We start from the raw sequence: 16375 nt of genomic DNA, 5'->3' as shown, positions 1-16375 counted from the left end.
GTTACTGCTCAGAGGGTTATGTGAAATCAAAGGCAGTTCTTGGTCTGGTTCAGCGAGATGGCGGTGCCAGTCAGAGCCACTCTCTGCATGAGAGCAGGCAATGCCACAGCTACTGCACACAGCAGGGTTGCTCAGGGGTCTACAATGACCAGCCGGGTCCCTCACACCTCTGACAGGGTGGCAGGTTGGAAAGGTAAAATGTCTACTGCTACTGCCCATCTCCCACAGGCAGGGTGGAAAGTTCAACTAAACCTCTTCTCTGTGGCTGCAGGTCCTTCCTCAACACTGATCTTGCTCAAGTACCACCAGCAGGGACAGAGGAGGTAAAAGGAAATGAGATATTTCTGTTCTCTTTTATAATTATTTTTCATCTCCTCTGTCCCTATTTACAGCTTGTAATGAGCTCTATTGTAAAGGTGGTTTCTCACTCTTTTTTTCTAAAAGTGGGAGTAAACTGCTAGCTAGAAATAAAACTGAGATAAGGTGTAAGGCAGGCATGCCAACTCCAACTCTACAACAATTCAAGGCTGATTTATATTTTGAACTGTCACTACATGGTTTACAAGGGGAAAAGTGTGAGGAAAGATATTGAGATTTTCCTTCTATAAATTGTGGAAGGGTGAGGGGGAAGTGACAGATCTCATTTAAAAATCTTATTGAAGTAGCCGTGTTGAATGATGGTGCCATTGCTTGTCTCTGTGTCTCATTGTCATAATGTAAGCTCTTTTATAATTAGAAGAAACCACAGAAGTCAGAGTAAAGTACAACATATCCAGAAAGAGCTGGAAACTTGAGGAAGAAATAAAAGAAAAAGCGGGGGGAAAAAAAAAAGAATGAAAAAAAAAACACAATAGACATGGGCTGGAGAAGATATTTTATTTATTTATTACTAGTAGTTAAAATGACGTACAAAATGCTGGGAAGAAAAAACTCCAATTCTATTCAGTTACAAAATAATTAAAACTTCATTTTAAACCAAGTTTTGCTTTGTGAGACCGAGCTTGAAAACACTGCAGCCTTAGGTTATATAGTCCATTGTTTTTAGAATAAAGCAGACATTTAAATACATATTGTGGTTGATATTAAATATCTCATATAATTGTAAGTTAGCAGAACTTTCTTACTCTCAGGCAATAACTAGCAATTCATAAAAGTCCTTTGTATAAAATTTACATATGGGGGGGGGGGGCGGGAAATCTGTCTCAAGGGGAGTTCCATCATGATCTATGCACAGGCTGTTTTGGAACATAAAGATTTGTAAAACTTTACTCAATTTTCCTTCAGAATCTTAAATAAAAGAGTCAGTAATGTCTGATGTTTTGCTTAATGGCTAAGGGTTTAGGGACATAGCAGTCACTGTAAAAGACAATAGGAATTTTGCTGTCAACTTCACATGAAGAAAAAAAATCATTCTTAAGGTGTGCCCATATCTTGAACAGAAATCCTAGCTAGTACAGAACTTTCAGCAACGAATGAAATTGGCCCTTTTACCTGCAAACCAACTCAAAAAGTATTTTAAATGAAAACAACCCTTGCCTATTTTCAGTGAAAGAGGATTTGTATTAATAATAACATTAAATATCCATATCTTTCTGTTTAACTATTCACATTCCACACAGTGGAAATCTAACTTCTGTAATTCCAGATTTTAAAAATGGATTTTAAAATCCATGAAGAAACGTGTCAAACCTGCTGAGTGAGAGTACACCAGATGAAATGCATTTTAATAACATCAATCAATGAGTTGCAGTCTCTTAATCTTACAAATGCAGACCTCACAGCAGTGGATTTTACCGTAAAAATACATTAATTGCAGAGATGCAGGATATCGCCAATAACTGTGTGATGTATTGTGTAACAACTGGGGCATCTAATGTAATGGGGGCACACTGGATGCCTCTGTGGCATGCCACTCACTGTGTATTTTTCCATTTGGACATGTTTAGTAAGAGCAGAACTGTCTTCCTCAGTGCTCAATAGACAGAAATTCCATCAAGATAATCACCTTGCAGCTGAGAGAGGTGTGAGAAAGAGCAGTTACACTGAGAGTGGATACGAGAGAGTATTGCTGCTGAAGAGGGCAGCTGAGTCCTGGACTACCCAAGCCCCATCACACAATTCACGTGGACCTAACTCACATGTCACTGGTCTCACTGATGTCTAGATTGCTTTCAGGCCTAGTACTGACTCTGGCATAGGAATATGCCTTTCCTTTGGTCCCCACCAGACAGGACCAGCTGTCAGGACCCAGCTGGAAGGTGTCCCTGCAAAGGCAGCACCCAGGACAGTGTGGCTCACTGGCATGCCACGTGGTATGAGATGCAGCCAGTGAGATAGCCCCCAGGCTTCCCATCAGACCCCCAGGAAAGCAAGGGCAATGTGCAAGGAAGGGGTTCTCCTGGGTCCAATGGCCCAGCATCCACCTAGCTAAAATGTCTTTTCCAGGATCTTCTGTGCTCTTGCCAAATCCCACAGCCCTGGTCAAGTTTAAGCTCCTAATCCTGAAGGAAAGAAAAGGCAGGATAACCTCACAGGTGAGATTCATCAAGCTGTTGGAAGTAGTGTGTCCCCTTTTATGTTTGTTCCTCCCCATATGAGAGGGGCAGTTAGCCCTTAATTTTCAGGAAATTCTCTTTACTTCATCCAAATCCAGTTTAAATTCAAGTCTGCGGTAAAAGATATAAAAAGAGGATTATTGCTGGCAAAGTTCTGCATCTCTTTTTCAACAAACTGCATGCCTGTGGCAAAGCTAAAATAACAATAACAATGCAATGTTTACTAGTCATGAATGTCGTGTCTTTTGTCTCTTGTGTGGTTATTGCATTTGCAGTCACATGATGCTTGTTTTAATTTTTGCTTTGCTCTTCATGTACTAAATTACTGCCATACTGTACTTGATCTTGGTTAGCAAGATTTTTGTGCTGTGGTTATGTATGTTTTTATGTATGTGTGTGAAAAAGAGAAGGAGAGAGTTTGGATACACACAACGGAGTACGCATACTTGTTGTATGTACGTATAGATACCCATGGCTAAAAGATACTGCATATACATATACATGTAGATATGAAGAATAACTGATATCAGAAATAAAAAACATCAAATGGATCTTGTGGCAAAAAAATGAGTTTTGATTGATTTAGAGAGCCATTAGAATTCAGAAGTATATTTATAGCCTTGTATATAGTTTCTTTTTAATTTACGTAATATATGACTAAGTATATAAATTAAAGCAAAACATAAACAGAAGACAGTATCTCTTTCTCTGTGTCTTCCTATTTATGTATCTTTCCTTTTTCTACTCCCTTTCGTACTCCCCTTGTCTACTTACTTTGACCTTTTGCTTTTGAACTTGCTGTAGTTCTGTTTTCCATCCACCTATAGTGACTTTTCAACACTCTCACATACCCCCATTGTTCTCCAGACATGGCTTTTGGATTACAGTAATTTTTTTTTAAGAAGCATGTTACAAAGTTTTGATAGAGCTGCTATTTTTCAGTGATGGTTTTGTTACACTTTAAACTGCTTTTTGCCTACTTCGTATTTCAGAATAGATTCATGCTTTCAAATATATTGTCCTCTCACTTTGATCTTTCTCTTAATACAGTAAAAGGAAATAGCATGGCAGGTGAACATCAGCAAATGCCACAGCTCCACTTTCCCAGCAAGCGGCAAAAATGTGAATCTACACTAGGAAACCTAATTCATGACTGCAGGTAAATAGATTTTTTTAATAATTCACACTCCTGCTAAAATTTTTTGTCATAGCGAACACTCAAATATTTTCTTGTACACATCCATTTTCTCTCTTACACACAAACACATGCATGCCCTTCCCTTAAAACTTTTGTTTTGTTTTGTTGTTGATATTTGTTTGTTTTGCTTGTCTTAGGTAATTCACAATATTGTCCAGCCCCAAAGGTATGCTAGTTCATGCCACTCACTCTCATGCTGGCAATGATTGCGTACAGTCAGAGTGCAATCGGTACAACATTTTTCTCAGTTTAGTCCAAGTCGATAGATATACACCGGCATTCCTTAACTCGGGTGATTCTTTTCTTCTTTCTTGGGGGCTGAAGCTCAGGGCAATTGAGTGTAACAGTCATGGTGGTGAATTTCTTAGGCTTGCAGAAGGAACAAGATTGGAAGGAGCCTTCCTCTTTACGGACATGCCTGGGGATGTAGAAGGAATTGCACTGGCCATAGCAGAATCTGTTGATAATAGTACGACTGTTGCAGCCTTCTTCGTGGATAGTTTGTTTGAGAGGTTGAGTTTTACACCAATCCCGCTTTAGGTATTTGCGCTCAGTGATGTGCAATGCCTCCTGACTAGACTCCAGCACCTCTTCAGCAGGCATAGAGGTGCCTTTTCCTCGTTCCCGATGCCTAGAGCCCGACTGCTGCTGTGTCTGCATTTGCTCTGAATCATTAGGCTGATCTTTGTCAGGAGGAGGGATAGCACCTTGAGATCCACGATTCCTCTTTCTCCCTTCTGCTGCCAGTAGCAGAAATCCCGTCAGAAGAAACACAGCGCCGATGGCATACAGTGTGCGGACCATCCTATATGGAAGAAGTTGAGGGAATAAAGCACAGTTGTGGATTTCAGATATCAGCAGATCGGGTATGCAGTAAATATCCAGTTCCATTAAATAAATGTGTGTGTGCGTGTGCACTTATAAAAGATAAGCATTTAGCCTTTATCAGCTGCAAGCCTTTACCAAGTAATAAAAGCTTTAATGTATGGTGATTACAAGTCAGAGGCTAAATACAACCAGAATTTCATTTTGTGTGGCATGCATCTTTTCCCAGCCCTTTTCTCCATGAATATTACCCCAGTTAAGAGTTCTCATTCTGTTCTTGTAGCTCACTGATGTTAGGAAGGTTGCTCCTGATTTACACTAGTGGAAGAACAGATTTTATGCTACACAAGGTTTATATGGCATAGCTGTCTACAATACCAGAGGCTAAACTCTTTGACTCAGGAGATGCAGTCTAGCTATGTGTTCCTTAGTCAGACACAGAAGCTTTGTAGAGCTTCTTGCACTATATACATCTAGAATATAATGTGCATACTATATCCACCTGTTATCTGAATTACAGCATCCCGAGCTCTGTCGCATTGTCCCTCTGAATTGGTCTAATGTATCTGACTGTAATGATGCTTAAGGTAAGAGATGTGCAACAGGACAGGCAACTAACATAAAAGAATATTTAGGGACAGGTTAAAAGAGATGCATCTCTAATTTCAAATTACACCTTCTCGCACATTATTCTGAATCCTTCACAGAAGCTATACAGATGCAGACACAGTGTTAAGAAATTTCAGATCTCTGAATTGTATTCAGTAGATATATTATATAGTCATTATATATTCAGCATGACATTGAAAGGACATATGAGGACAGCAGGGTTTCATATACAACTTTAAATATCATGTAGTTTGTGCACACACAAAATACTTCAAGAAGTGCAGTAAGTGGAGACTATCAGGTTCTTCAAAATTTGGCTGCAAACCTAAGTAATAGCATAAGAACAGCCTTTCTTGCCTCCCTTCTTCCACTATTTCTGCTGCTTCCCAAAGCTCTGAACTCTTTTGGCTGTCCAGTCAGCTCAAGACACCAACCAGCTGGGAAGAAACTCATCAGCTGTCACATTTTTCCCCCTTCCAGAAGTACCATGGTCCCCATGTTGTCCTGGAAAACAAGGGATGTGGCAGCAAGACAGGCAGATCAGAGAATGATGGTGTTAGAGGACCCTCTATGTGGGGAGCTTGGAAGAAACCACCAGAAAGGAGAGAATGCTTGCAAAAAAACCCATAAACTGAGAGAACTGCAAAGTAGTACATCCATAAAAAAAAAAAAAAAAAAAAGGGTGGGGGGGAAGGGGGAGGAAGAATTGTGAAGAAAACCTGAGGATGTTCTACCTGCTTGGAGTGGTGCAGCTTTATCCCTTATTTGATCTGTTTTATCAGCAAGGTACAAATTAGTGCTCGAACTGAAAAGTCCTGCTGGTATTACTACCCAAGAAACAAGCGGGAAAACAAGGGCACCGTCCTGGACAGCTTTATCCGCTCTGCCTGAGACCACACAACTAGGCAGGAAAGCAGCCAAATGCCAATGCTGTGAGGGCCACCTAGAGACTCAGTAGAGGCTCAGGGTAAGTGCCATTTGCTATAAAAGATGACTGTTAATTTCTCGGTTACTAGGTCTTCCCAGTCACATGGAGAAAGTAAATGTTACATTACACTGTTCAAGAAGTGTTTCTCACCAAATGGACTGAGAAAGGAACTACTGGAGTGGAAAAGTATCGAAGGGAGATTCCATTGTATTCAGGGATTTGTTTGTGGATTTAATATTTTAAGTGTTTGTCTAAAGATTGTTAGATGACCTAGAGTTTATAAGATGTATGATAGATATATACACTTGTTTTATTCATTTATGTTTATGCACCAATATGCTCTATGTTTGGAGGAAGCTTCAGACTTCAAGTGAGGTATGTAAGAATGACATTATTGCTGACTCCAGCAGACAACTTGGAAGGGCTGCTTTTAATATCTAAACAAAGTATGGTACAGAACATGCAATTTTAATAACCTTAAGGCTCTGACAGAACCCCCCAAAAAGCTGAGAATTCTAATTGAATACTAATACACCATAATTTCAAGTGTCTGCTTGGACTTCACATTTTCCTTTTTTTCCCATTTCTATTACAACCTGAATGTTATTTAAACATGTTTCTTCTTAAATTTACTTTTTTCTTTAAAATATTTCTTAAAAGAGTTACAAACCACTGATTATTTCCTCAAGAGACCAGAATGACTCCTTCCAAAACTATTCCTATTTCTCCTGCAACCGTATGCCCATGCTGTATTTAGACAGTATTTTAATATGCAGTTTATTTACTCAATATGGTGCCAGAGCCTTAAAAGGGAAAAAAAAAATACATAAATAATTGCATGCAATTGAAAAATATATTGCTAGTTTATAAGCAGTGACAGGAAACTTCAGGTGTTTGTTTAGTGTCTAATAACTGAGCTGAAGTTCCATCAACATGCATATTCCTGGACTACTTTTATTTCTAAACCTGACGACTTGCACATTGCTTCACTTTTTTCTTTTTTTCATCAATGTGCAATTGATGACACAGTAAGATCTAGTCATGTGAAAATGAGGTGTACGTTGGGATGAAAATCTGGGGAAAATTTAATGGTAATGTTCACTATTGTGAGGCGGCTGTCCCAGATTCATGCATTTTTATTAACCAAAGGAAAAACAAGCATGTGTTTCAATATAGTCCTAAACTAGGTGAAGAAAGGTAATATTTTTCACTTAGTTGGTTTACAGCCTTAAAGGCAGAAGCTATATTACATGTTCATAAGATAAATTGTGATTCAAATGAAAATTAGTAACTTGGCAAAAACATTTGTTATGGTCACTTACAAAACACACATCTAAAAACAAAAGTAATCCAAACATTTAGGGCTAAATTCACTTTAAACATAGGCCCACTGAAGAGACTCTCTGAACTTCATGACCCTCACAGCAGCTCAAGCAGAACCTTCTTTTAATAGAAATTTATTAAATATTTATTAAAAAATAAGATTTTATTAAAATGAAAATACAAAGGAAAATGAGAAACGCAAGCAAAATATGGTGTCAGCATTCTGCACCACCTCTGGTCCCAAGGCAGTGCATTTGTGTATGAGAGAAGACGACACCTGTATTTGTTTATGTTAGGAACTAGAGTGGTTCATCCATCTATGAGTTAGTTTGTGAATGTTTCCTTCACAGATTTTGTTTTTTTTAATTACTGCAAAAAAAATAGAACATGGAAGAGTACAAGTGTTATCATACCCAAAGTTTTACAAAAAAAAAAAAAAACCACACAAAAATACTCTCCTGAAGTATTTTTTTTTCTTTCCCTGTCACAGACATAACTCTGCAGGTTGGGTAGGATCTGTGAGGAATCAGGCTGTAAAATCTTATATTCCAAATTTCTGCAAAATTTTCAGTACTTGATGCTGGCTGTTATGCTGGCATAACCAGAAATTATTTGGAGAATCCATATGAGAAGCCTTTGAACAAACAGATGACTATAACCAAAATGGTCAGTTCCCATTTATTTCGTTCAGATCCAGAGAGATCAGATAGCATTGATATTTATTTCTTAAAAGTAACAAAATCCTTCAGAAATCTATTCCTTCCATATTTCACTGCTAAACTGAGCTCTACTTTTCATCATCTGTGAGCTCTTAGTCCTAAAGCCAAAAGAAGTTTTATTGCTGACTTCAAACAGGAGCAGAATTGGGCCCTAACATTCATATCATCTCATATGTGGTTCATCTAGAGCCTGGGATCTCATCATCTAAAACAGATTAGGAATTTTGTGGATTAATACTAGCAACCATTCGTACAGAAGTGTAAATGCTTTCAGGTTTATTACCTCATACAATTAAGCCATAATTTTTTCATGTATACATTTTCTGCTCTAGATTAAGGATCTCCACATGTCAGTTCATAAACAGCACTTCCCTGTGAGTTCCCAAGCAGAATTAGAAAGTTATTACTGAATTTTTTTAGCACAAAGCAACTTGTTTAAAACAACCGGATGGAATCCTGGTTCTGTTGAAATACACAGCAAAATTCTCACAGACCTCAGCAGGCCCATAATTTCATCTGTGAACCATATTTACTAGGAAAGTATTATGATGAGCCATGGATTCATGTGCTTCACAGAAAACATGAAAAGTAATCTGACAATGACCTAAAAAAATATTTAATGGTATTTGATGGGCAAAAGAGGCAAAACACAACCCTTTGACTACTGGGAAAATGGAAGTGGTTTATGTCCCAAAGGATCAGAATAATTTTATGCCTGGCTTATTATATATGAATTACAGAAATAGTCCTACATAATGTTTTCATAGTTCATAGATCTGTATTTTTAAATATACAAAAAGTCATAGCAATGGCAGTTCCCAGAGAACCGTATTTTTTGTTTCTGAGATCAAGATAGCAAAACTAACATCTCTGTTTGGTACAATTAGGGTAGATTTACATTTCAGGTAATTTCTTCTTTTGAGTCATGAAGATGGCTTTTTTTTTGAGACATAATGAATGGAGGTGGCAAACAAACAAAAAACAACAAACAAACAAACAAAAAACTTTGAGAATCCCCCCTTTAGAAAGCATAGCTCTGTAGAACATTCTACGGGACTACATGAAGTTGAACATCATGGTGGGCACGGCTAGTACCAAACCTCAGTTAAACTCGCCCCGAAGACGCCCACGTAGCCTGATAGCTCTGCTCCCCTGAGCGAAGCTCCCTTCAGACAGATTTGCTCACTGAGCCCTAAAACCACCAAATAGTTTTCCTCCTGCGCACAGCCATGCGTACTGAAAATGAGAAAGGCTTCAGAAGAAGTTATGCGTTTCCGAGTGACCTCGCCGAGAGAAAAAGAAACGTTCTGGCACAGCTTGGGACTGAATCTTAAAGAGGAGCAGAAAGATTGGCGCCTTTTATCGCCCATACACAGTTTCCACCGCAAGCTAGTTGGTTACTCACAGGTTTTTTCGGGGCAGTGAGGAGCGGAGACAGGAGAGCAGCGGTTCGCCAGCTCATGAACCCCCGGGCATTGCGCAGAGGCAGCTGTGCTTTGGGGGTCACTAGCACTGCACCAAAAGATCTGTGCGCATCTCACAAAACGGGCAACTAAACCCCGCGTCGTTTCGAGCCAAACGCCTGGTGGTATTTCAGAGCCCTTTTCCATGCAGGTTTCCCCGGCACAGGATCTCAGCGCTGATGAGCGAAACGGGCTTCACTCGCGATATGTTCATCGAGAGGAGACACGAGCGGGAAACCAGGAGCGAGGCCGCAGGCGAGAGGGATGTCAGGGTTCAGAGGAGCGGGCCGGGCAGCGCACCCGCGAGGATGCTGGGGCCGCGAACCTCCCCAGCCTGCCGGGATGCGGGGGAGTCACGCAACTTCCCAGACCGCCGCCCGGGCGGCCCTGCACCGGACAGAGCGGCCTCGCCCGGGACGAGACGGCTCCGCCGCACCGCCCAACCCGCCGAGGTAAAACGGGACTGTCCCTGAGCGCAGCTTGGGTGCGGTCCGCGATCGCCGGCGGCCGTCGGGGCGGAGACCCCACCAGCTTAGCTTGGCTCGGCTCGGCCGGGGGTGGCTCACCCGGGTCCCTGTGGGTGCGGATAGTTTTCGCGGCGGCTGGCGACACCGCCCGGGCCTCCTCCCGTGGGGAGTAGCCGCCTTCTAGGCTTACCCAGCGGAGGACGAGCTCCCTAGAAGTGACTCCGGAATCCCCGGGAGATCTCATTAAAACGGTCAGGACGAGTAAACAAGCGTCCTCCCGGAGGGAAAAACCCAGCGTTAGATCGCGCCACGGGCCAGGGGCCGAGAGGAGCTGGGCCAGGCCGCGGGGCCGCACCGGGCTGGCGCGCTGCGGACTGGGCTCCGGCCAGATCGAGCCAAGCCTGGGGCCTGTTAGCGCGGGGAAGAGGAGCGATATCCGACGGATGCACGGAGCCGTCGGGGCGTCAAAACGCCCTTGGCCCCGAGTCAGGTGGGAGGGTTGGGCGGGGAGGCGGCGGAGGGGAGGGCGGAGGGGCGCCGAGCGCAGCGGCGGAGCCGCCGTCCGTCCAACCCGACGGCGCCCGAGGACACACGGTTGCGGGACACGCGGCGCTGCCCGCGGGCGCGCTACCGGTGCAGACCGTGCGCTCCGCGGCGCCTGACCCCACCGGCACCAACTGACTCCCCCCGGCGGTACAACCCCCGGCCCGGGGAAGTCCTGGAAGCCCAGGCGCACGGTCCGCGGAGGAGCAGAGGTTTGCAAAGGCGGGCCGGGGCAGAGCCGGGTGCTGAGCAGTATCGTAGAGGGCAGCTCGGCGGGAGGGGACAGGGCTGGCACCTGGGGACCTGCCCCCGCCCCGCTCCGCGCAGAGGCCAGGCCGGGATTTTGCCGTGTGTCGGGTGGGCGCCGAATCCAATTTGTCGGGAGTGATGCTGTAGGCGGAGATGAGAGGCAGAGCTAACGGGGCTTTTGCAATCCCTGTGCTTGTCAGGGGACAGAGATGTAACGGCGCCCTAATCCCCGACACTGCAGAGGAAATGTCGCTGTGCGCCTCACTCACGCTGACGGGAGGGACGGATGTCACCCTCTGCAAAACCGAGGCGCCCTGGAGTTTTGCTAGCTCCTCCCTTCCCCCCTTCCCGAAGGTAAGATAGAGAGATTAAAATTTTGCCTCCCACAGGGACTGCCCGAATTTCGCAGTTGCCGGACCCCTTTGCGACCCCGCTGTGAGTGCGCGCACCGCGTCCCGGCTCACCTGCGCGGCGGCGGCTATTCCTCGGCGGGGTCCGACTCGGCGGCGGTGGCTCCTGGCGAGGCTGGGGCTCTCTGGGGCTCTGCCCGGCGGGTCACTCTGCGGAGTGGGTGGCGTGGGAGCCCGGAGCTGCCCGGGAGTCCATAGAGAGAGAGTCTCGGAGCCTGCCTACAAATTGCAGCAGCGCCGAGCTGTCTCCCATTTAAATGTCTGCCAGCTGAGATCTGCTCTCCAAGCCCCTCCAGATCATTGGACAAGCGCCTCCAAAGCCCGTGTTATCCGCCCCCTTTAACACTTCCATAAACTTCCACCAGGGAAAGCTTTCAGTCATCCAGATAAACATTCGACTACTTTCCTCTCTTAAGAGAATCGGTGCTAAAGGTCACCACCCCAAGGAATTGTTCCTGGAATGCACAGAAAATTCACATTTTCCATCCCCATTAAAGTATGACATTTAAGAAGAGTTAAATCCCTCCTCTCCGCCCCCCGCCGCCGCTGCCCTTCCGTTCACGCTGCCCAGGGCCGCGAGCTGGGCCGCTGGGGCACTTCCCTGCCCAAAAGCCACCCGGGCGAGCGGTCCCACAGCGGAGCCGCCGCGGGGAGCCCCTTACCATGGCCCGGAGGGAGGCAGCCACCTTTCCGGCCCTCCCTGTTAAAATTGAACATTGATGAGGTTTGCCTTCTGCAAATATGCTGCGAATTACGCAGCTTTGGCAAAAAAGCCCTGTGTGTATGTGTGTGTCGGGGGGGTGTTAAACCGTGGCTCCCGATTCGCAGCCGCGCTCATAGCTCTTTATCAGTGAGAGTTTTTTTGTTGGTTTGGTTTTGTTTTTGTCCAACGAGAGGCGGGACACCTCGGGTGGCTTTTCCCCCTCCCGTCACTGCGTTTTTCAGAGAGCTGCGGGCTCCCCAGGCATCCCGCGAAGGGCAGAGACGGGGAAGGAGCGGTTCGTCCCGCCTGGGCTAAGCGCCGAGGCAGCCGGAGCCGCCCGCCCGTCGAGGCGGCCGCGGGGGGAGTCACCGAGCCTCTCGCCGGCCGCTCGCAGGTTGCTGCTCCGGAGTCCGTAGGCAAGGCGGCCGCGATGCCCGGACCAGCCCCCATGGAATCACAGAAGTCGCTCGGAGTTGGGCAAAAACGAGCGAGGGACTGAGCGCCTTCGTGATCTGAGCCCTTCGCAGCTGTAACCGAGGATGCCCGCTCCGCGGCTGCCCGAAGCTTACTCCGACTCTGCAGCCAGTTGGGAGATCCGGGGGGCAGAGCCCTGGGGGGCGAGGGCGCCTGCCAGCCCCGCAGCGGGCGCCTGCCAGCCCCGCAGCGGTAGCCCGCATCTCGCCCGGTGCCGCCCGGTCTCCAGGCGCTCCAGCACTCGCGCTCGCGTCCTATGGACTTTTTAGCACGAAGGGTTGCAACGCTACCGAGCGACGGTGTTAGTACGAGCAGGAGCAGCCTCTGAAACACGGGGTTTGGGTTTGCTAAATAAACTGAGATGTTTGTCAGCTGCCGCTTCCAGTGGTGGGCATCACCCAGCAGAAGGCGAAGCACAGAGAAATGCCCTGCAACGGACCCAGGCAGTGCAGACGGTGCTGCATGCATTGTCTGGTTTGTTCTGACTGCCAGACACGAATTACTGACTGCGAAACAAATCAGCCCCGCACCTCAGTGACCCAGCCCTGGTAGTCAGCACTCACCTGGGGCCTCAGAGAGGCCTGTATCTCACCTGACAAATAGAGATTTTCGTTGTCCCTGGTTTTGCAGGTGGGGAACATGAATTGCATTTAAATGAAAGGATCTGCTACATTAGTGATGCCAGGTTTCTGATTTTTCACAGTAATTAGCAGCAGCTTGCTCTTCACTAAGGCCAAAGCATGGCTCCACTTAGGGCCAGTTACATGGGTGAGTGCTCAGCAAGGTAGTGAATTAGGCTTGTTGCTGTAGCTTACACGTACATTTAGTAATAACTTGTTGAAAATGAATCACTTTAATTACTTTACCAACAGCATGCAGAAATGTTGCAGAAGCAACAGGGCAAGCAACCATAGTGCAGTAGTAGGTGGCAGCATGAGAGAGAAAATGTGTTGGTGTGCAGGGGTCACTGAAATTCAAATACAATGAATGGGGGAAGGATTATTGGCAAAGAATCACAGCAGATGACATCTAGATGGATGGAAGGAGAGGCCTAGGGAATTTTTAGGATTTTTTGTTATTTTACTCAAAAAACTGCGGTTAAAATTAATAGATGTTTTTAATTAACTGGGGTCCTTCCTTTGTGGATCCGGAGAAAAAGTCACAATTCCCACCTCGCAGTATGCTGACAGAATTTATGCTCCTTTTTCTTCTGCTAAGTAGTTGTACTGATGTGTAGGGATGGGGTCTATTGACCTCCCTTCCATGGTCTGTCTCTCACTCTGATTACCTGCCCTGGAGCCAGGTTGATGGGCTGGGAGTCTGCCTCTTTCTCAGGGCCATCGTCCAGCCATTTGGTGCTGGAGGAAGTGTTCCTGTGGTTGCTTTGAGCTCCTGTTGGTGCCCGGCAATGGCGCTGGCAGTGCTTGCACTTCCAGGCATTGCTGCAAGCCTGCAGGCAAGCTACTTCTCTGCTGTATTTTTCTGGGATTAGTTTAGATGCCCCTCTGACATTGACCTTTCTAGATGAAGGTACTTCTGGGCATCTGGTTTGCAGAGCAGTCATCCCCATTCAGTACCTCACTGCACTTGATCACCTAGCCAGAGTGACTAATCTGGAGTAGACCTCAGTCTGATTTAAAGCAAACTAAGAAACCCTTTAGGGTGCATCTCCAGGTCTGGGAGATGTGTTTCCTCCTCAAGACTTCTCTCCATTTCTTGTGGCTGAATGTTCTGCATCATATTTTCCCATCTGTTTTCCTTCACTCAGTTTAACCCACAGAGTTTCAAGTAGGCACTACCGTCCTAGGTCCAGCAAGACAATTTGTCAGACTTCTCTGATCATTGCAAAGTAGAATTTGCATGTAAGAGTTTGCCTGCTTATTCAGAAAAACAAAAGAAAACAAAACCAACCAAACAAAACTTGTTGGGTACCAACAAGGAAAATAATTGTAGGTGTATCTGCTTCCTTGGACTAAAGGAGCAATATTTTTTTTAAAAAAAAAAAGTCCTGTCAAAAAGCAAGAAACATTTGTGTCTATTTCTTTGTGGCTGAGGGAGGTGGGGGGAAGATGTCTTTTTCCTCATTGTTTTTTTAACATCAGGTATCCAGGTAATTTCCAGTGTGGAAGTTTGTGTTATTTTAATTGCTGGATTCTTTAAGAAAATACTCCCTGAGTTTACTCCAGAGGTTCAGCTGTGCTGGTCACATCCCAACCAAAGATGACGTTCTGGTATGTTCTGGCTTTAAAAGCCCCCACTGCTTAACAGAAAATATCTCCCCTTCCTCCCACCTTACTCACGCTTGAAATTCTGTTGGTGCTCACCAGTGCTGCTAATTGAAGCTGGAATACTGCTGGGAAATTTTATATAATTATTTAGTATAAAAGAAACCTACAGGAATATGCGTATTTTTGTGGCATACATTTGAGACGAAGAGCTTCAATGTCGCAGGGTGGTAAGAGCATTTACTGTGAACCTGGCTGGATTCAACTATCCACTCGCTGTTGCTTTGTTGGAATTTTTTTTTTTTTTTTTTTTTTTTTTTAAATTTCAAATTTCCTCTCCCATTTCTTGCTGGTATTCACTGTGTGACTGGTCCTTTGTTTTAGTGGAACAGTAAGAATTGTTTTAAGCTTAAAAGAAGTGCTGTACTTAATTCTTGCAAAGAAAAACGTTACTGGACTGAGGTCCTGTCTGCTACTGCTAACTTACAGCACTACTCAATATATCCTCACTGCCAGGACAGTTGGCGCCTTATTAAAAGCTTTTGCAGAGAAGCCAAAGACTGACAAGGGCCAGATCCTCCTCTTGAGTAAATCAGAATAGCTTATAATAACTTCAGGGAGATGTAACTGATTTATGCCAGCTGAGAATCTGGCCCTAATATACCTAGAAATCCAATGTCTCTCACCCCTAGACATGTTCCTCCAGGTCAGAAGTAAGGTAAGACGTTCGGGAGAGACACAGCACATCTGAACTGCTTTACTTGATATTTTGAACTGTTCTGCTACGGAGAGGAAAGAGCATGGTTTACAGGGCTCTGAATCTGGCACTAATTTGCAGAGGAAGAACTAAAAGGATACACAGCATCCAGTGACTGATGACAAAATCTCTCATGTTTTCAGTGCTTTTTGTATGGCAGCGATGAGATGTTTACTTTCTGTTGGTAACATTCAAGAAGAGTAAAGCCAAACCACTCAATGTATTTTAAAGCAGAAAAGACAAACCTATGCAACTACATACTTAACTACCAGCATGCCTCAACCTCTTGTTAATACAGATGTTGTGATGCTTTGTTGTGCTTTTTGCCTTTCAGAATTCCAATGGCAGTCATGAAAAACTTGTGAAAATAAGGGAATGAAGTGTTAAGGAAGAATCTGTATCACTGACACAACTGTAACTTTACTTATAGGACTTGTAACAAGGCCATAAGCAAGCACTGACTTCCACCACAGTCTGCTGCCATCCTGGGGGGGGATTTGAAGCTGATCAGCAAAGGCATGACGTGATGAAGGTTGGCACAGTTGTTATCTGATGCAAATTTTGCAGGACATGGTCTCAGATATCAGAGCTATCTCCATGTTATGGTGATTCTTGAGCTTCTAGTGGTGTACACTGCTGATCTTCCTGATTTGATGGGCAAGACGAGCAGTGTCTCAGAAGTAATTAACGACTTGGTGCATAAGCAAGGTCATAGGTAGTGTGTGTTGGATGGGCTGTGGATGGAAATGATCCACTGTTACATTCTTGCCCAGGTGTGGGATCTTCTTTTCTTTACATAGGAAAACAAACAAAAAAAACCCCACCAGCAACAAAAAACCAAACATATTTTGTCATACAGAAGAAGTGATACTCAAAGAATCCAGTTCTCTGTGGGGTTTAGGTACATCCAAAAGTAACGGACAAAAA

The 16375-nt window shown here is 44.7% G+C and overlaps 1 protein-coding gene and 1 long non-coding RNA gene across 4 annotated transcripts in view; one reads left to right on the top strand and one right to left on the bottom strand.

Annotated features, from left to right (window-relative positions):
* Positions 1 to 862: 862 nt before the first annotated feature.
* Positions 863 to 11549, bottom strand: GREM1 (gremlin 1, DAN family BMP antagonist). Of its 3 annotated transcripts, none has more exons than XM_082058203.1 (2): positions 11344 to 11549; positions 863 to 4558 (listed from the first exon to the last, which is right to left on the bottom strand). In XM_082058203.1, exon 2 carries the CDS (start codon positions 4555 to 4557, stop codon positions 4003 to 4005), a length of 555 nt encoding a protein of 184 aa, XP_081914329.1. In that variant the 5' UTR covers position 4558; positions 11344 to 11549; the 3' UTR covers positions 863 to 4002. The 3 variants fall into 3 exon arrangements, with proteins under 3 accessions (XP_081914329.1, XP_081914330.1, XP_081914331.1); XM_082058204.1 differs by lacking the exon at positions 11344 to 11549 and adding an exon at positions 9563 to 10460; XM_082058205.1 differs by lacking the exon at positions 11344 to 11549 and adding an exon at positions 10278 to 10316.
* The window catches only part of LOC309442387, a 20288-nt gene continuing 14998 nt past the window's right edge, over positions 11086 to 16375 (top strand). The window contains exons 1-3 of the long non-coding RNA XR_014184597.1: positions 11086 to 11233; positions 14569 to 14697; positions 15783 to 15980. This is a non-coding gene — a long non-coding RNA (uncharacterized lncRNA). The remainder of the gene's footprint in view (positions 11234 to 14568; positions 14698 to 15782; positions 15981 to 16375) is intronic.

This window comes from Streptopelia decaocto, assembly GCF_964273445.1.
Source record: "Streptopelia decaocto genome assembly, chromosome: 7".
NCBI lineage: Eukaryota > Metazoa > Chordata > Aves > Columbiformes > Columbidae > Streptopelia > Streptopelia decaocto.
The sequence above is the reverse complement of the archived record's forward strand: the minus strand, read 5'-3'. Positions and strand labels throughout refer to the sequence as shown.

Bases quoted from the DNA above. Each gene is read 5' to 3' on its own strand.
- GREM1 (XM_082058203.1), bottom strand. From the start codon at position 4,557: ATGGTCCGCACACTGTATGCCATCGGCGCTGTGTTTCTTCTGACGGGA.